Source organism: Echinops telfairi, unplaced genomic scaffold (genome assembly GCF_000313985.2).
Source record: "Echinops telfairi isolate 266 unplaced genomic scaffold, ASM31398v2 ScPeMD7_2010;HRSCAF=2546, whole genome shotgun sequence".
In the NCBI taxonomy this organism is placed as follows: domain Eukaryota; kingdom Metazoa; phylum Chordata; class Mammalia; order Afrosoricida; family Tenrecidae; genus Echinops; species Echinops telfairi.
This window is the reverse complement of record NW_022105908.1, coordinates 23,748,178-23,766,109: the sequence shown is the minus strand read 5'-3', so window position 1 is coordinate 23,766,109 and position 17,932 is coordinate 23,748,178. Positions and strand designations below refer to the sequence as shown.

General features: G+C 58.3%; 1 protein-coding gene across 1 annotated transcript in view; it reads left to right on the top strand.

Annotated features, from left to right (window-relative positions):
* The first annotated feature begins 8,814 nt into the window (after positions 1-8,814).
* The window catches only part of SPNS2 (sphingolipid transporter 2), a 31,017-nt gene continuing 21,899 nt past the window's right edge, over positions 8,815-17,932 (top strand). Inside the window, exons 1-2 of the mRNA XM_004716191.3 lie at positions 8,815-8,872; positions 13,239-13,334. Of these exons, the coding sequence (XP_004716248.1) occupies positions 8,815-8,872; positions 13,239-13,334 (154 nt within the window). The remainder of the gene's footprint in view (positions 8,873-13,238; positions 13,335-17,932) is intronic.

Here is a 17,932-nt window from a genome sequence, read left to right as displayed (position 1 = left end):
GCGTGTGTGTGCGCGCGCGCGCGTGGTGGCGCGGGGGTGTGTGCGCGCGTGAGCGCGTGGTTGACAAAGGCTTGGGGCTGCGGGGAGCAGAGGGAGGGGCGGGGCGGGTCCGCGGTGCCTGGGGACCCAGGATGCGGTTTGTAGCTGGCCCTGGCTAAGAGGCCTGAAGACGCCTGCCGACTCTCTGCTCCTTGTTGCGGGGACCTACAGCAGGCCACTGGGCCACGAAAGGGACGGACAGTGTTCTTTGAGCATCTCTGGGGACCAGGTCTTGGGGATGGATAGAACGACAGGGATCCAGCTCCACAATTGCCCCCTAATACTACGTTTGGTGTGTGACCTTGGCCCAGTCGAAGCTCGCGTTTGGGTCTGTTTGTGGGATCTGTTTGATCTGTCAACTCACTGGGGACTGACAGGGTCTTGGAATTCTGTTCAGCTTGCTCCCCTCCTCCACTGCTCAGGGACCTGGGGAGAGGGACTGGCCCTAGATGGAACTGCCCCTGGGTGGGGATGGTAAGGCGGGAGAGCAAGGGACTCTGGCAGGCTTGCCTCGTGGGGGCTCCCTGTGGGACGAGAAAAATGTATATAGACCTGACATACGAGCCCAGAACGTGCCCCAACACGGCTTTGTCCAACTGAGAGTGACCAAAAATTAAAGAAAAGAAACTACACCCCCCAAAAAATCATCTTTTAAATTTGGACTGATTCTGAAGGGAACTTTGTGTCACTGGAGAGAGGAGAACCCTAGCATTATGACCTCTTGGATGGCCACCTAGCACACTCCCCCAAGGTCCTCTTCCCTGGACTCCACTCTATGGAACCCGGCTCTGTGTGAAGAGGGGGAGGAGAACTGCGGGGAGGGCAGAGGCTGCCCCTCAACCCTGGATTGGAAAGCCTCTTGGCTCGATCCCCTTCTGCAGGAAGGAGTTGGTGACGGGCACCAGTGGCCCCTGTTTCTGGGTCAGGCCATGTCCAGCATGTCCAGGAGACTCCTGATGGGCAGGAATAATGAAGGCCACCCGAGTGCACCAACCCCTGTCATGTATGTCTGGGCCCCTTGCTGCCTAGAGGTGGGTGCAGAGGTGCCACTCTTGGGGAGAAGTTGGCACAGGGCACCAGAGACCTGCAGGCAGCACATAAAGCTAGACTTCTTTGGACAGATGAGGACACAGACCCTAGCCGAAGATGACCCCAAGAGTTCCCCGCCCTCCCTCAGCCTCGAGCACCATCACTCTGCCCAGCTTGTTTTGTTTTTTCCAGCCCAGGCCACCCCTTCTGACATTCTTCAGGGGGCTGGATTCTGGCAGGAGCTGAGAGGGAGAGGGCAAGTCAGGGGGCCTGGTGCTTATCTACCTCCAGGTCCCCGAGTCAGAATGTGGGAAGGAGGGAACGAGAGAGATCATTGCTGGTGAGTTGGTGAGGGGGAGGGTAGTGGCTCAGAGAGGAGTGGGGCAGTAGGGAGGAAGGCCCGGAAACCCCTGAGCAAACATTGCCTGGGCTGTGCCTCCCACCACCCTCTGCTCACAGGCAGGCCCGCCCCCAACACACGATGTACACCGATTTCCTCTCCGGATAAGGCTGGCTCCATCATTCCCTCTCTTCACGGTAGACTTCCCGGCCCCCACCCCCCACCCCGCCTTCTGCTCCCCAAAGTTAGGAAGATTTATTGTCTCTATGGCAACTACTACGGCTTGCTGGGTCTTGGGGGGGGGGGCGGGCAGGGCAATGATCATCCCAGACTGAGTCCCTCTGTGGTTGGGGGGCCCAGCGGGGACAGGGAAGGGGGTGGGACACTGCTGCTCAGCCTCCTTCACGTCTCACCCGGGTGGGCCTCTAAGACCCTCACTGTGTGGCCCTGGCTCCCTCAAAACAGGCTCTACCCTTCAATCCTCTGGGCACACTGCTCACTGCCTTCACGGTTTAGATCAGCTCTGTCTTCAAGGAATGCTGTGCGGTCGCCCTATAGAATGCAAACCTTCCTAGTGGCCACATTCCAAAAGGAAAGGGAAGCCGTGAAGTTCATGAACGCTGTATGTCTGCTGAGCCCTGGTGGCATCACTGCGAGGCCAGCACTTGGCACCCACCAGCCCCTCGAGGGGAAAGATGAGACACTCTGTTGCCGTGAAGAGTGACAGAGGCAGTTCTTCCCTGCTCTGTAGGGTTGCTATGGGTCAAAATGGACTCATCGTCAGTGAGTTTGTTTTGTTTTGAGGTAGTCACGTTAGCCCATTAGACCTACCATTACCATCCCACCCTGCAATCATTAAAAAATATATATTAATGGGAGGTTTTCCACTCTTTCTTCAGACTCAGTCTCTGAAATTCGGTGTGCTGTGTGAATTTGGACTGGCTGACCCTCTGGTGGTCAGTGGCTATGCTGGCTAGCGGTCCCTGGAGAGGACAGCATGGAGCTAGAGCAGGTGTCCTCAAACTATGGCCCATGGGCCACATGCAGCACACTGAGGACATTTATCTGGCCCTCTGGGTGGTTTTGCCCCATTTGTTTTTTTTACTTCATAATAAGGTATGTGCAGTGTGCATAGGAATTTGTTCAGAGCTTTTTTTAAAACTATAGTTCGGCCCTCCATTGGGTCTGAGGGACAGTGAACTGGCCCCCTGTTTAAAAAGTTTGAGGACCCCTGGGCTAGAGCCTTTGGTGCCAGAGTTAGAGTCCAGGTATTTCCAGATACCAGCTACGTGACCTTGGGCACGCCATCAGCCTTCCATGTGATCGTTTCCTCCTGTCCACCCTGGGGGGTGTGGAGTCCATGAGAATGCATCTGAAGCCCCAGGGACCAGGCCAGACCCGGGGGTGGGGGTGACGGTGCTCACAAACACCACTGCCTTCTCTGCCACACCGAGCACTGCTCAAGCCATGACCTCGGCCGCCAGGCCCGCCCCGCTTTTCTGTTTATGACAGTCCGTTTGAGCACACTGCAGATCCCTCCCTTCTCCAGCAGGGCTGGGCTCCATCCTGGGAAAGCAGGTAGCTTCTGTCCCAGCCCTGGCATTCCCAGTGCCACCTGGTGATCCACTTAATTAGGGCCTGGCCTCTTCCTCCCCATGAGAACGCCCCGAAGGCAGCTGGCTCCAGAGCCCAGGGAATGGGAGCCAGGCTTTGCTCCTGTCCTTGCTAAGCACGACAGCCTCCGTTGGAAGAAATGGAGGTAGCCCAGAAATCTTGTTAAACCCTTCCCTCCGCTATCCTGGCCAGTTAGGACAGTGATGCTCAGAGACTGTGGACACTTGCCTAAGGTCACCCAGCAGGGCAGACTAAGACCAAACTCCCCTTACCTTTGCCTAAGGCAGCCTTCTTTCCAGCCCAGGAGCCTTAGGTGGAGGTAGGCCATGACCCCTTCTCCTGGCCTGGCAACACAGAGACTCTTGCCTGGGGCAGCAGCCCTTCTGGGTAGACGGCTATCAATCCAATTCAGTCATGGCACTGTGAGTTTCCCAAGGGTGTTGGGCTCCTGCTTCTATGACCCTGACTAGCCTAGCAGCCTCTCACCCTGCATTCTGAGCCCGACATGGTTGCTGGGTCAGGAGAAAGAGGCAGCCTCTCGCGCGAGGGTCTTGCACCGGGGCTGCTTCCCAGAGTCGCCTCTGCCCCTGGGCTTCCATCTCTCCACTTGGGGGTGTAGGAGGTCGCATTCTGCTCCTGGAGGCTAGCCTAGCCATGGGGAGCTGGCCCTGGACCCTGGGCCTGCTGGGTGAATGATGATTTGATAACTGACCTCGCTCCACAACTTCTCTGGAGGTACGACTGTTCCCCTCCAGGACCTTGTAACTTCTACTTGATCCTGGTGGTATAGTGATATGCCTGGGACTGGTCACCACAAAGTCAGCAATTTGAACTCACCGCACCTCTGGGGAGAAGGATGAGGCAGGCCGCTCCCATAAACGATTTCTAGCCGGGGGAGCCTCATAGAGGGTGGCAGTGGGTCAGAAGGACTCCATGACCGTGGGCCGGGTTTTTTGGTGGCATGCTGGCTGTTTGGAGCTGAGAGGGTGTTCAGACAAGGCAGAGCCTTGCCCTGGGGGAGTCCTCTGCTGCCAGAGAAGCTGAGACCAGTCTCTATGGCAACCGTTCACTGCTGTGCATGGGGACCCAGTTGGGAACACAGGTCTGGCAGTACTGGGGGCTTCCCCAAACAGCCAAACTGGCTCAGGGGCAAGGACTGCCAACTTCTATGTGTGCCAGGCTGAGCTTACTTTCCTCTGAGCTCTTTTTCTTTTTTTTTAAGTCTGCCTGACTGAATCTGTCCAGGGCTGACTGATGAGGAAATTAAGACCTTCTGGGCAGGGTTACCTGGGTAGGTAGAGGCCAAGCCATCTATATATAGCTATCTCCCAGGATGAAATTAGTCCACTCCCTACTCACGCACCGCCCTCTCTGCCCCCTCAGGTGGGCCCACCCTGGCCACTGCCGGTCTTTCACAGTGGAGAAACATCTAGGGCTGCATTCCAGAGCACCTGTGTGGCAGGGCCAGCACCCAAGGGAGCGCCAGGCTGGCCTGGAATGGCAGGGCCCCAGTGACTAACTGCCAGCTGCCCCCTTCCGTGCTCCCTCCTCCTGTGAAGGCACCTTCAGGCTGGTTCTGCTGCTGAGCTGCCCGAGGAAGCGCCTGGCACTCGGGGTACCGGGTCTGCGACCCAGGGTCAGTCCCTGGAGGGGCTGTGTCTCAGTTTCCCCTTTTGTGAGTGGAGCCGGGAGGCTGCAGAGCTGCAGGTCACAGGCCTGAGAATGAACCTGCCCCCCAGCAGAGGTGCTCAGAGAGGGGTGGGGACAGGAAGTGGCTTTTGTTTCTGCCTGGAAGTGAGGTCCCGACAAGCTGGGGGTGGAAGGAGAAACCAGGAGGAGACTGGCCTGGTCCCCAGGCTCCCAGGGCTGGGCTTCTTGCTACTGGTTCTTGCTGTGTGTCCTGAGACAGCCCTCTCTGGGCTCTGAACCCCTGCGAGAGGGTGTTCATCCTCCCTTACTGTGGCCAGGGTCCCAAGGCCTCTGGGACGCTTAGTCTCAAGAACATTCATCTCCCCTGCAAACAATAACCACGCCTGCTCCCTAGGGACTCCAGCAACTGGCCTCAGTTTCCCCTAGTGGAAGTCTTCCTTCTGGGCAGTCTTCATTGTCTGTGTGTCAACTGCTTAACTCCTGAGTTTCCACCGGCCTCTGGCCCCTCCTCCATCACAGTACCTATCCCTGGGCAGGGGCCATCTCCCTCCTGCCTAGAGGGGCTGAAGGACACTGGGGGCTTGGGCCCAGAGCAGCCCCTCCGTGCCCCCATTATTGAGGCTGGGCATGGCTGCCGTACAGGGCCTCGGACTCTGGGCAGAAGCGATTAGCAGCAGTCCCTGTCAGCCCGGCCCTCAGCGCGGACAATGAATGGGCCCCCCTCCCCACCACCTCCCCCAAGCTGGGCGGAGGGACTTCTGTATGTACACACTCAGGCGGGCACTGTGGTGGCTTTGCCCTGTCTCCTCTGTAGATGGGACACTCAAGGTGACTGAGCCCCGGTTGCATGGTAAGGCCAGATTTGGGCCTGGCCATCTCCTTGTGGCCAGGAGGTTGGTGAAAGGGGCCCTAGGGGAGATACTGTGCCGCTGACAGTAGAAGCAGTTCTAGCACCCAGAGTGCCCTATTAGAACTGCTCCCTAGGGTTCTGAGACTGCAAATCTTATGGGGATAGGTAGCCTCATCTTGCTGTCATGAAGTGGCTGGTGCCTTTGATCCGTTGGCCTTGTGGTTAGCAGCCTCACCCTTAACCCACTGCACCAGGAGGGCTCCTTGAACTTGCACCAGAGCAAGAAAGAAGCAGAACCAATAATACACTGGCCAGAATTTAGAGGCTGGGGTCCTGGTTTCCCTGCCTCCTGCTCAGTCCTTTGCCCTCATAGAGGCCATCTGAAGGTGCCCCCAGCCCACACCCCTACCTCTGTGGTCTGAGCCCCACCAAGCCCCACCAGGCGTCGATTCTGACTCATAGTCGCTCTGCAGGACAGCACAGAGCAGCTCCCTGGGCCTTCTGGGGGTGTACACCTTTATGGGGCCAGACAGCCTCCTCTTTCTCCTGTGGAGTGGCTGGTGGGTTTGAACCATCAACCGTACTGTTAGCAGCCCACCAGCACTGTAAAGCGCTGTGCCTGGAGAAGAGACATGTGAGTGGAGGGCAGCACACAGCTGTTTCTAGTCCCCATCTGCGGGCAGCTGGCCGAGAGGGAGTAGGCCTTTCCAGGAGGGGTAGTCAGGGTGAAGGCAGGCCGTCCACTTTTCTGAGTCTCCAACTCCCGCCTGAGAAATGGGTGTGGGAGACCCTGGTCTCCAGGGTGGGGAGCAAGGAAGGAGGAGGCAAGATTTGTGGGTTTGAGCTGGGCCATCTTGTGGTCTCTAATCTCCCCTCTACCTCTCTCCCGACTACCCCTGCATTGTCCTCCATCTGTGGTCACACTGACCACGGCCCCCATGGGTCAGGATGAGGCAGCGGACACCTTATCCCAGCCCCCTGGTGGTCTTAGGGGTCTCAGCTCCAAGACCGGGCTGTGGAGACTGAGCTGGGAAAGGAGTGGCCATGCAGAGCCCCCAAATTGCCAAGGCTGAGCCTGGTTCCAGGAAAACTGGCCCCAAATGATAGGCTGTGACCACAGGACAGAGGCCGGGCTGCCGTCCCGCCCACCCTGGGCACTGGGACTTGGCAGGGAAAGGGGGGTTCTGAGGGCCCTGGGGGTTGTGCCCCTTTAGGGCTGTGAGGGTCTATGGTGGGGGGGCTCTTGGGTGGGGAGGGGTCATCTGGAGGGAGCTGGAAATCTCTATGGAGGTGAAGCCGGAGACTAGGTTATCGAGGTCAGGTCTCTGAGGGTCTCAGAGCCTGGACTAGGGACCTCGTTTTCAGGGTCCCTGCCTGGCTGGCTATTGAGCTGCCCTAACATTAATGACCGGATGTGTGGGGTTTGGGGCAGAGGAAGGATCAACAAATATTGAACACACTTGATGGAGGCTCTGGAGTTGCTCCTCAGATGGGCAGCCCGAGGGTCTGAGTGGGGCCAATCAGCTTGTCCCACTAGAGAGGGCATGCATGTGTGTGTGGTGTGCGCGTGCATGCGTGTGTGTGTGTGTGTGTGTGTGTGTGTGTGTTGATGGCAGGGCCCGGCTAGAGTTTCCCAGCCTTAGCCAGCAGAGCCAGGCTCCCAGACCCCTATAATTACCGGGGCGGGAGCTGCAGCCAAGCCTTGGAGCAGGGGTGACACTCCCAGAGTGTCAGCCAGCCAGCTCTGAGGCCCCCACAGAGAGACCAGAGTCCCCACCAGAGGAACTGGCCAACGTCAGCCACAACCTATATCCTCTGGTGCCCGGACCCTGCCTTTCCAGGCATCCCCATCTGGGGACAGGAAAACTGAGATCAGAGGTCCCCAATGTTCTCTGGGCATGGCTGGCACCCAGCTTGCCCCCCTCGTTAATGATCAGCAAAGGCAATGGTCAGGTGTGTTGAAGGAGCCCTGGCGCTACTGTGGGCTAGGCATTGGCTACTAATCACAAGGTGGGCTGTTCAAACCCACTAGCCGATCCTCAAGACAAAGATGAGGCTTTCTGCTCCTGTCAAGATTTACAGCCTCAGAAACCCGATCAGAGGATCGCTGTGAGCCAGGTCCAGTGGGTGGCTTGGTTTAGGTTTGGCCTGTGTGCCAGGCACAGGGCATGGATTCATCCATTTATGTTCACAACAATGATATGGAGCTGATCTTATAAGGAAGCCAGTTTGCAGAGGAGAAAGCTGGCACAGAGAGGTGATGGAGAAGCCATGATTTGAACACCTGGCTTTGGACCTCACACTCTTGAGAACTCAGCTTAAGCTGCCTGCTGCTCTGGGAGAAATGTGGGCAGCATGAAGGTGGGTGTGACCAGCCTGTGCTTGGGGTGCAAACTTGAGCCCCGCTTGTCCTGTCCTAGCTGACCAGGCAGGAAGAAACCTCAGGTCATGCTGTGCAGACGCTGGGCCGGGGGGGCCTGGTGGATCCAGGGACCCCTGGTCAATATGGGTTTATATGGGTTTCCTCTCAGGCCTTTTTGAGGACTTGGAAATGTTTGGGTTTGATGGAAGGGGTGAGGAGGAGAGCAGGAGCCCCGGGAGTTCCTGAAGGGCCAGTGGTAAACAGGGATCACCATGAGATCTGTGACCAGCCAGGTGAGTCGGGGCCAGACTGGGCTCAGCTAGCGGGGGCCATGGTGCTTCTGTGGGAGGTAGAAGGCATGCCTTCGGTGTGGGAGACCCAGGTGCGACCCCAGCCCTGCTCCTCAGACACAGGTACCACCCATCTGCCAGGGGAGGTTTGCCTGTTACTATGAGGCCGAACACGTCTCAGTGGAGCTTCCAGGCTAAGAGGGACCCTGAAGGAAGACCTGGTCTCTGTACTTCAGAAAATCACCAATGACAACCCTTTGGGTCCCAATTGTGGGATTTCACTGTATTTGTGGTCACCATGAGTTGGGAGTTGAGGTCAGCAGCAGCCACCGCCACCACCGCCAACAAGGGTTTCCCTAAAGTCACCTCTACTTCTTCACCAGAGCCATGGGAGAAGGGATTGGAAAGCACCCTGGTGGAGGGGATCTTGGACCTGGCTCCCGGAGGATGATGCTGAGCATCCCTGGTCGACACCGAGACCCCAGAAGTGGGCATCGGGCTGGGTAGAAGGTTGGGGGTTCCTTAGAACAGCAGTCCAGTGATCTCTTATCACCTGGGCCCCCCCTGGAGAGTCTGCGTCTTAACAGGCACCCTCCCTCACGGCAACTGGTTGGTTGACTTTCGGAAGTAGATCGGGATCATGGATCTTCCCAGCCTCATCACTGACACAGGAAAAACACAGTCCAAGGAGATGGAAGGTCATGATTAGCAGAATTCCCCTTTCCCTAGAGACATGTATGTGGATGCGTGTGTGTGTGTGTGTGTGTGTGTGTGTGTGTGTGTGTGTGTAGGGGACTTGTGGTTGGGAGAGGAGCTAGGTTAGGTCAGCTCTTGATGGAGATTTCAAACGTGAAGAGTCTGGAATTTATTTGGGTGGCAGTGAGGGTGGCGGCCAGACTCAGTGAGCTCTGGCTGGTGAAGTGCTCCGTGTCCCTGCCTATGCCACCCTGGGACCTTTGAGATGGATCATCTGCCGATAATAACGGTGCTATTCGTCTTGCTGAGCCAGGGGGCTCGGCACTCTGGGTGCCCTGCCTGAGACCGGGTGGTGGTGGCGATTTCGAGGCCCAGCCAGGGTCAACAGCCACTTAGCTCCTCAAGTGCAGACACTGACTGGTCTCAGGAGCCCCACCCCGGGTGGGGAGTGTAGTGGGTGATAAGGCTGCCAAGGGAAGCTGGGTGGGACTAGAGTGGGGAGCCCACCAAGGAGGAGGAGAGGCTCACCGAGGCCGGGCGGCCAGTGTTCATTATGGGAGTCAGAGCATGTGAGCCTGGGGTCCCTCAACTCTCAGAGGTCAGGCCTTGGTCATGCAGCCTAGCCGTGCTGCGAGGAGGAGCCATGGGGTCAAGACCAGGAGGCTGGGAATGGAGGGGTGAGAGGGGTAGGGGGGGGACCATGAGGAAGTGGGTGGTCTGGGGGGGAGTGATGGAGGTGAGGATGTGGAGTTGGGGAGGGAGGATAAGGTGCTCAAAAGCTTCTACTGTAAAGGGAGGAGTGAGAGGGCAGGACAGGTGCTTTCAGCCTGAGGAGGGGGAGGGAAGAACACCTTGGAGGGCTGGCGGGCAGGACACTGGTGTGTGTGGGGGTGCTCTTCCCCTGGGGAGGGGCTTGCCTAGAGCAGGAGGCAGTTGGCCTGGGATGAGACAAGTCCACGGGGTGTCACTCAATGGACAAGAAGATACGGGGTGCCCTGCTGTTCCAGGAGCCCCTGGCTCAGGGACAGAGGGTGATTTTGGATATGGATGTGGGGTGGCTGCCTGGGGAGGCCTGGGTGTGGGATAGCTGGGGTGGGAGCCCCTACCTTGCCTGCCCCAGGGCTGGTGGGGTGGGCTCGGTCTGAGCTGTGGGAGGCTTCTCCTGGGCGTGAGGCCTGTCCTGTGACCCACCGAGCCTCAGCCTCCAGGAAGGCGGCTAAAAATAAGGCTGTGGTGAAGCAGGGAGGGGCTGGGGGCCGAGCCAGGCTGAAGCCCAGAGGAAAATCTGAGGTGACTGCCCGAGCAGCCGTGACACACGCTTCCCGTGCCAGCCGCCAGTGGGGTATTGCCCTCCCGCGGCCACGGCCCCTTCCGGGCCCAAAGAGGGAAAAGAAGCCTAAGAAGGCTCAGGCAGCAGCATCCACACATGGGCTTCCCCCTTCCTGGGGGCCTCCTGCCTGCAGCTCCCGCCCTGGACCAAGGCTGTGGGGAGAGGGGAATTGTGCTAGGGAAGGCATGCAATGCTTCCAGTGTCTTGGGGTCTAGGCCCCAGGAACTCCAAAGGCCTGAGATGCCCAACCAGGTATGGGGGAGCATCATTCCCCTGACCAGGAGCTCTGGGTGAGAGAGGAAGTCCAGAGGGGCTTCCCAGAGGCCGTGGCAAATGCTGGGCCGAGAAGGCATTGTCCAGTCCAATGGCTGGATGTGCCGTGAGGAGGAAAAGGGGAGCGTCGTTGATTTGCTGTGGACACAGCACGTCTCTGACAGGGCCGCTTGCCAGACTAAGTGCCCACTGCTGCTGCAGGGGGAACCCTCCATGCAGGAGCCCAGGGTGGGGTGTCTCCCCCTACCACCTTGTGTTTCACACATCCTTCCATCCACTAGCCACTTGCGGTCTGCCTGCCCCTGGGCTCTGGGGCTCTAGGGGGCAAATTGGCACTAGCTTGAAGGTTGCTGGATCAATCCCACCCAGAGCTGCCTTAGAAGAAAGGCCTGGCAGCTGAGCTGCTCCCCCATACTCTATGGGACGCGGTGCCTCTTTGGGCAGGTGGCATCCCGTGTACCTACCGTGAGTCAATGTGAACCCTATGGCAACTGGCACGGCTTGGTCCTGGTTCTGGAGAGGATGCACCCTGGGCCCTGCCCTAGGGGCTCACAGGGCAGAGTGGGGTGAGTGGATGCTCCCCCACCTCAGACACCTTATGACCTGAAAGACTTTTTTTTCCCCCCGCCACCCCCCCACCTTCTGTCCTCAAATACCCCAGGAGGTGTTATCATTGCTTAATGAGGAGAGAGGAGCTCAGAGCATAGCAGGAACCAATTTCTGGGCCCAAGGAACTCCTATCCATGTGTCTCTCCTGTAGAACGAACTGATCTTTGTGTGACAGGAGCCAGGATACACGAGGGGGAGGCAGGTTGACTAACTGGGAGTGAGTGGAGGGGAAGAAATCAGGGAGGACGTCCTAGAAGAGGTGGCATCTTGGAGGATGCTTAGGAATTTTCATAGCTGACAAGGTTATGCCAGGAGAGAAGAAGTGTGTGGAGTTGGAGAACCATGAGGCGTTTGGGGTGCCTGGCTTGAGGGGTCACTCATGGCCATCCATTGAGTCAACACTGACTCATAGAGACCCCTGTGGGTTTCTGAGACTGTAACTGTTTACGGAAGTAGAAAGCCAAGTCTTTTTCCAGTAGAGTTGAAGGTGGTTTTGAACTGCCGACCAGGAGGATCGCAGCCCAATGTGACCACTAAGCCACCAGGGCTCCTCTGGTTTGGAGGGGTGGGGGTAGAGAAGTGGTATCTTGAGAGGTGAGGATGGAGGGTGGGGATTGCCAGGGGCAGCCTGTTGAAAACCTGAACCCTCCCAGCAGGCATTGTGGAGCCTGGGTGGCAGTGACCAGGTGTGAGAGGGATGTGTGCAGATCAGAAGGGGAACCAGCGCCCCTAGCCAAGGAGCGGCTCAGAAGTGGGTGGGGGTGGCAAGGTGAGCCTGGGTGCCTCTCCAAGTTCAGATACAACAGTGTCACCTGCACTGGCCTCCTCGGAGGCCCCGCTTGGTAGCCCCATCACCCACAGGGCCCAAGGACCAACCCTGCTTCCGTCTTCAAGGCACCTCCACAGCCCGCCTCAGCGATTAAGTCATTAACTGGGCCTCACCCGGCCTCCTCGTTAAGGATAATTATGGTAAATCCGCTCTGGGCATTAACACGAGGGGACTGCTCCTCCTGGCACTCCAGCTTCTAGAGCACCAGCTGGCCCTGACCTCGCATCTCAGGATGCTGCTGGTGCCCGGCCCTCTGCCTGTGCTCCGGCCCCAACCACTGGGCTTGACTCCTGTGTGGTGCTCTGAGTCCACTTCCTGGCTTGCCTCTCTGTGCCTCAGTTTCCCCATCTGTCAAGGGAGCTAATACTACCGGTCTCACAGGGTCGTGCCAGGAGGAGCGAACCAGTAAACTGTTTATCATTTAACATGTGGACTATTCTCATGTTTAATGTTGTCAGCATGGCCATGGTCATCAGGAAGAGCCCTGCGGGTGGCAGTGGGTGGGTGGGTGCTTCTGAGAGCAGCCCCTCCTTTCTTCCCTATCTCTTGTCAGTGCAGATGTAGGGGAGGGGGCTCTGGCCTGGCCCAGCCTCTTGCTGTTCTTAGAGATAAACCTGAGAGGGGCCCCTGGGACCTGAGAGGGCTGGTGGTGGAGGTAGGGTGGGGTGGGGGTAGGGATTCCTCTGGAGCCTTGGGTGAGGGCTCCAAGAGGTGGGAGGGGTCCGGGAGGCTGTTTAAGCCTCCATCGAACCCCAGCTCTGTCTGTTGTCCATGTGGCCCCCCTGGATAAGAGCAGAGGTGCCGGGACTTGTGGGCAGACCTGGAGCCCCCTGTGTCCCTCCACATCTGGACACTGGGCAAGGGCTGTAACCCCAGGACAGCTGGGTGGGTGCACCTGTGTGTGTGCACAGGGGCTTGCACACACCACACATGCAGGTGAGTGCCTTGAGTGTGGACCACAACTTCCAGAGCCTGCTCACCCCCACGGGCCTCTCTGGGCTGTGGGCTGGGTGCATCCTTCTGAGGGCGCGGGTCCCAGCCCCCAGCCCCGAGTGGGCCTTAGTGGGGCAAGAGGCCCAGGCTGACAGACAGCACATTGGCTTGGCTGTGTGACCAAGGAGGGGTCTTGCCTGTGTCTGAGCCCTGGCCCCTGCAGTGACTGAGTTGGGGGTGGGCTGCCCCCACCCCGCAGGCTGAGTGTGGGGAGTCCCAGTGCAGGCAGGTCTCTGAAAGGGTCTGGCTGGGCGGGTGGGGTGGAGGTCCCAGCAAGAGGGAGGGTCACTGAGGCTGGGTGGGCACTGGGGCCGCCCAGGTCCGGTGTGGCCAGTAAGCACCTCTGTCTACCCCCTGCCCGCAGGCGTCCTCCTAGACATCCAGCAGCACTTCGGGGTCAAGGACCGAGGCGCCGGCCTGTTGCAGTCAGGTGAGGCCCCCTCCCTTCCAGGGCCCCCGCTTCTCCAGTCTCCACCTCATTGTTGGTTGGCTTATGTGAGCCATGAGCCAAGCCCTGGGAAGGCTGAGGAGGTGAACTCCTGACGGCACTGAGTGGGGGATTGCTCACCCTGCTTTTCCATCCCTGTCAACCCAGAGTTCCCGTCAGGGACCATGCAAAGTGCTCCACCTGGTCAGCCAGAGGCGGGGCCCGGGGGAGGGGCTCTGCCAGCCTGAGGTCCAGGCCAGGGGCTCTCTGCCCTCTCCTCCTGGGGCCCTAACCTCTGAGCTGCATGCCACTAGGCTGCAGAGCCACTGAGCTAGGGCCTGACCCCGGAACTGTGAGCAGTTATCCCTTACACTGCGTCTCCCTCGTCCCTGTCCCTGTCCCCTGCCCATTATAGGCCTTCCCACTGGCCATGGCCATATCTTTGATGGGTCCAACCTGGCTGTGTGACTCTAGCCGGTCCCCTGCCTGTCTCGGGGCCCCTCTGGCCGTGAGGTCCAGTCAGATGTGTGGGAGAGGTTCCATGATCAGAATGCCAGCCCTGTCAGCTGCCACCGACTCCCTTCCCCGGCTTGGCTCTCCTGGGAGGGTGGGGCAGGGGCTAGCCACCTCTGTCCAGGAACCCGCCTGACCTGTCTAGGTGGCATTCCAGCACGCGTGTGGTCACACACACACAGACACACACAGGCCAGGCCTCCATGAGCTCACAGAATGCCTTAGCTCAGCTTTTGGCCTCATTCCTCAGGGGTGGGGGGGGGTTGTCTTTGGGGCTCAGAGGGAGGGGATGTAATAGCTCAAGACTTAACCCCAACCAGGAAGGACTGACTGAACTAGGCTTGGGTGCAGCTGTGTGGTCAGGCACCACCAAGGGTGGACAGGCCCAGCCCTGGCAGAAGTCACCTCTGCCCAAGCTCTGAGCCCAAGTCACTTCCCTGCCCCTCCAGCCTTCCTGGACCTCCCAGGCTAGGCCTGAGCACGTCCGCATGCCTGGGGACAGGGGAGAGGTCTACTGGGGGCTGCTCCCTCTTGCCTCCTGGGTCCTGCACTCACAGTGAACAGCTCCAGGACACTGGAGTTCCAGCCAAATGGGGGCGTGGGAGGGGGCAGCCCCCACCGAGCTGGTGGGGAAAGGACAGGGAGGTCCCCACCCCCAGCCCCACCCTCTGTAGCTCTTCAGTCCCTCAGGACCTGGCCCGAGTATCCTCTCCCGGGATCCATCAGTCCTCACCGCCTCCTCCCTTCAGCACCCTAGAGTATGGTCAGGACCAGCTCAGCTGCCCAGGGAGAGAGTAGTGCTAGGCATCTGACCCTGGGCAAGCGGTGAGGCTCTGAGTTCCCGGGCCCCTGCCGAGGTGACGTCTTAAGAGAGAGAAGTCACCATGGTCCCCGCCTGGCTGTGGTGGGCAGGTCCTTCCCAGACATCATCTTGTTGGGCTCCCCGATGGCCCCACTGACCACCTCAAGCCAGACCAGCTGTTGCTGGTCAGCTCCGACTCCTGGTGATCCCACGCTGTCAGGGTAGAACTTGGGACACACTTGGTTTCCAACGGCGGGGTTTGGGAAGTACAATTCTGATTGGCCTTTGGATTGAACTTTGGCCTTTTGCATGCAGATGGGCCGAAAGTCCAACCAGACACGACGACTCCTCCCATTCAGCCTCAGCACTGGGCTTTCAGGGAGGAGCGGTTTGGAAACTGGACGTATTAGAGGAAGGCACAAAGTGGTTGGTTTATTAAACCCGTGTGGGTGTGCTCATACACACATAAAAAAAGATTGCGAGTGGAGTTGGGGTGAGGGTGGGGGTAGTGGGGGCAGTGGTTAATCTTTCCCTGTGAAACGGACAATGGCTAGAAGAGCCAGAGGGTGGCCTGCAGGGGCAGTGAGTTATTTCATGTGGCTCTCGTAGCCAAAGTCCCATCAAATGCCCTCTCCCTGCATGGGTCAGGCCAGAAACTGACAAGCTCTGCCTGGGCGCCACCATGAGTGGGCATGAAGCCCCTTCACGGGAGGTGCCTCTGGTCGACTTGACCCACCCACCCTGAGGTCAACAGTCTAGTGCCATCATTCCGCAGGTTCGCTGTGGTTAGATTGGCTTTCTGGATGAAGAGCCAGAGAGCGGAAGGGAGAAAGGACTTGCTTCAGGTCCTGTCACAGGAGAGCAGCAGGTGTGGCTTTGGGGTCCAGACTCCAGCCCAGGCTGGCATCGTGGAATTCCCAGGGTGCCCAGCATCTAGCAGTGACTCCTCGAGTCACTCTAAGGACCCTTCTATACGCCCTCTCCTGGTCGGTCAGACAGCTGGGTGGCTCCCCCGGGTCATCAGACCAAGAAGCCAGTCGAGCTAGACCAGGATATGACTCAGTGGGCAACCAGGCAAGTCACCTAATTGGCCTGGGCTGCAGACATCTGTCTCTTCCCCAAGCCCCGATAAGGTCGCAACTGGGTGGAGGGTGCCATGCAGGTGTCAGTGCTTGCCCAGATCAAAGGGCCAGAAGCTGAGAGCAGAGGTGCCTCTCTGTTTGCGGGCCCTGGGGGTTGAGGGGGAGGCCTGGGCCTGCCCCTGCTCTTTCCTCCTTGGGACCAGAGCATGAGAGTTGGCTTAGTAAGAGCCCCCTTGCGGCAGCCCCCTTGCAGGTCACCGCCAGCTCTCCGGTCTGCCAGCTCAGCACAGGCCAGGGGCTAGCCTGCAGTGGCCCTGCTCTGAAAGCCCACAGCACTTGTGTCTTGCTGTTCGGGGCAACCAGGAGTCCCTGCAGCCCCCAGAGGGCTCTTGACACTGTGCGGGGCCCTGCCACAGGCTCAGGACTTGTCCTCAAGTAGGCTCCCTCCATCGCAGGGAACTGGGTGAGCTACCACTGCAGTCTGTCTTGCCAGGAGTAGGTAGAGTGGAAGGGTCATGGGATAAGTGCTCAAGGGGTCCAGTCACCAGGCAGGGATGGGGGGAGGGTGGCTGCGGGAGTCGAGGGGAATGGTAGTAGGTGTACTTGTCAAGGTACAGAGCCTTCTTAAAGGAGGAGACATTTGCCTGGGGCTTGGAAGGATGAGCTCGAGTTTGCTCGGGGGAAAGGACTTCTAGCAAGTTTGTCGGGTTGAAAGCCTTCTCCCCCCGTGGATGAAATATGCCAAGAAAACACACAGCAGTAACTCCTCTCTGGTTTGCCGACACCTGGGCTGGCCCTTTAAGGCTCTTTACATTTGCCAGCACTTGAAAGCAATAGAACTAAGGCCTGCTAGCAGCGGGGCTCCCTCACAGTCCCTTCCCTAGATGCAGTGCAGCTTTTCTCTGGGAAGGCTTCGGATTTTTTCTTGCACTAACATACACAGGGGTAAAGAAAAGCTGGACATGCACCTGATGTACCTGTTCCGACCCACCCTCCCATTGAAGTAAAGACACCCTTAGGTAGGGATCTCAGTCCATCACCCCCGGGCTGCCTCTTTAAACGTTCTATTTAAATTCTGTAGCTGAGCTTGGACCAAGCCAGCAGGGACATTTCCAAGTGTCGGCGTCAGAGTCAGTGCAGAAAGGTGGAGGCCGTCTGCTTCTGGAACTCGCGAGAGTCTCCAAAAGCCTTCCGGTCTTAGAGGATCAATGTCCATCTTAACACCAGGGCCGTGGGTAGGAACCACGTGAGTCTGGGGCCAGATCAGAGTCTCAGCAGCTTATTACATTTATTAAAATAGAAAGCATTTTCGCCGCGAAGAAGTATGCACTTATACGAAAAGTAAAGAGCATGGTGCAATGAACCTCCATTCCTCCGCTCCCCACCCCCCATACCTGGACTCGTCATATTACTCAGAGCCGGGTCCCGCCTGGGGACAACGTTCGCACCAGAGCCCAGGGCCAGCTCCCCAATCCCTCACTGGGCCCTGGGCTGGTGGGCAGTTTTCAGCAGAGTTCCCGTTCCCTCCCAGTTCCAGCTGCGTGCCCAGAGCCTCATTCCAACCCCTGCTCTGTGCAGACCCGGACCTCCCATTCAAGCCTCGTGCTGACCCGATGCGTCCAGAGGCTCCCCAACCCCAAACCACCCTCACTGGCATAGATTCCATTCTGACGCAGCGCGACCCCGTAGGGCAGGGTAGAACTGCCCTGATGAGTTTCTGAGGCTGTCACTCTTTAAAGGAGTAGAAAGCCTTGTCTTTCTCCCATGGAGCTGGCTGCTGGTTTAGAACTGCTGACTTTGCAGTTAGCAGCTCAACTCGGAAACCTCTACTCCACCAGGGCTCCTGTCCAAAGAGCATCCCCCACCCAACTGCCAGCAGAGGCAAACGGGAAACTCTTCTTATGGGGGGCCAGCACGGCTCAGTCTGAGTCACAGGCAGAGGACACAGATGGTGATTCCTGCTGAAGGCAGCTCACATCCTAAGAGCAGTGTGGGGTGGATGCAGTGAAGATCTTCTTTTTAAAAAAAACCATTTTATTAGGGGCTCATACAACTCTTATCACAATCCATACATACATCCATTGTGTAAAGCACATTTGTACATTCAGTGCCCTCATCATTCTCAAAACATCCGCTCTCCACCCAAGCCCCTGGCATCAGCTTCTCATTTTTTTCCCCTCCCTCACCTCTCCCCCTCCCTCAGG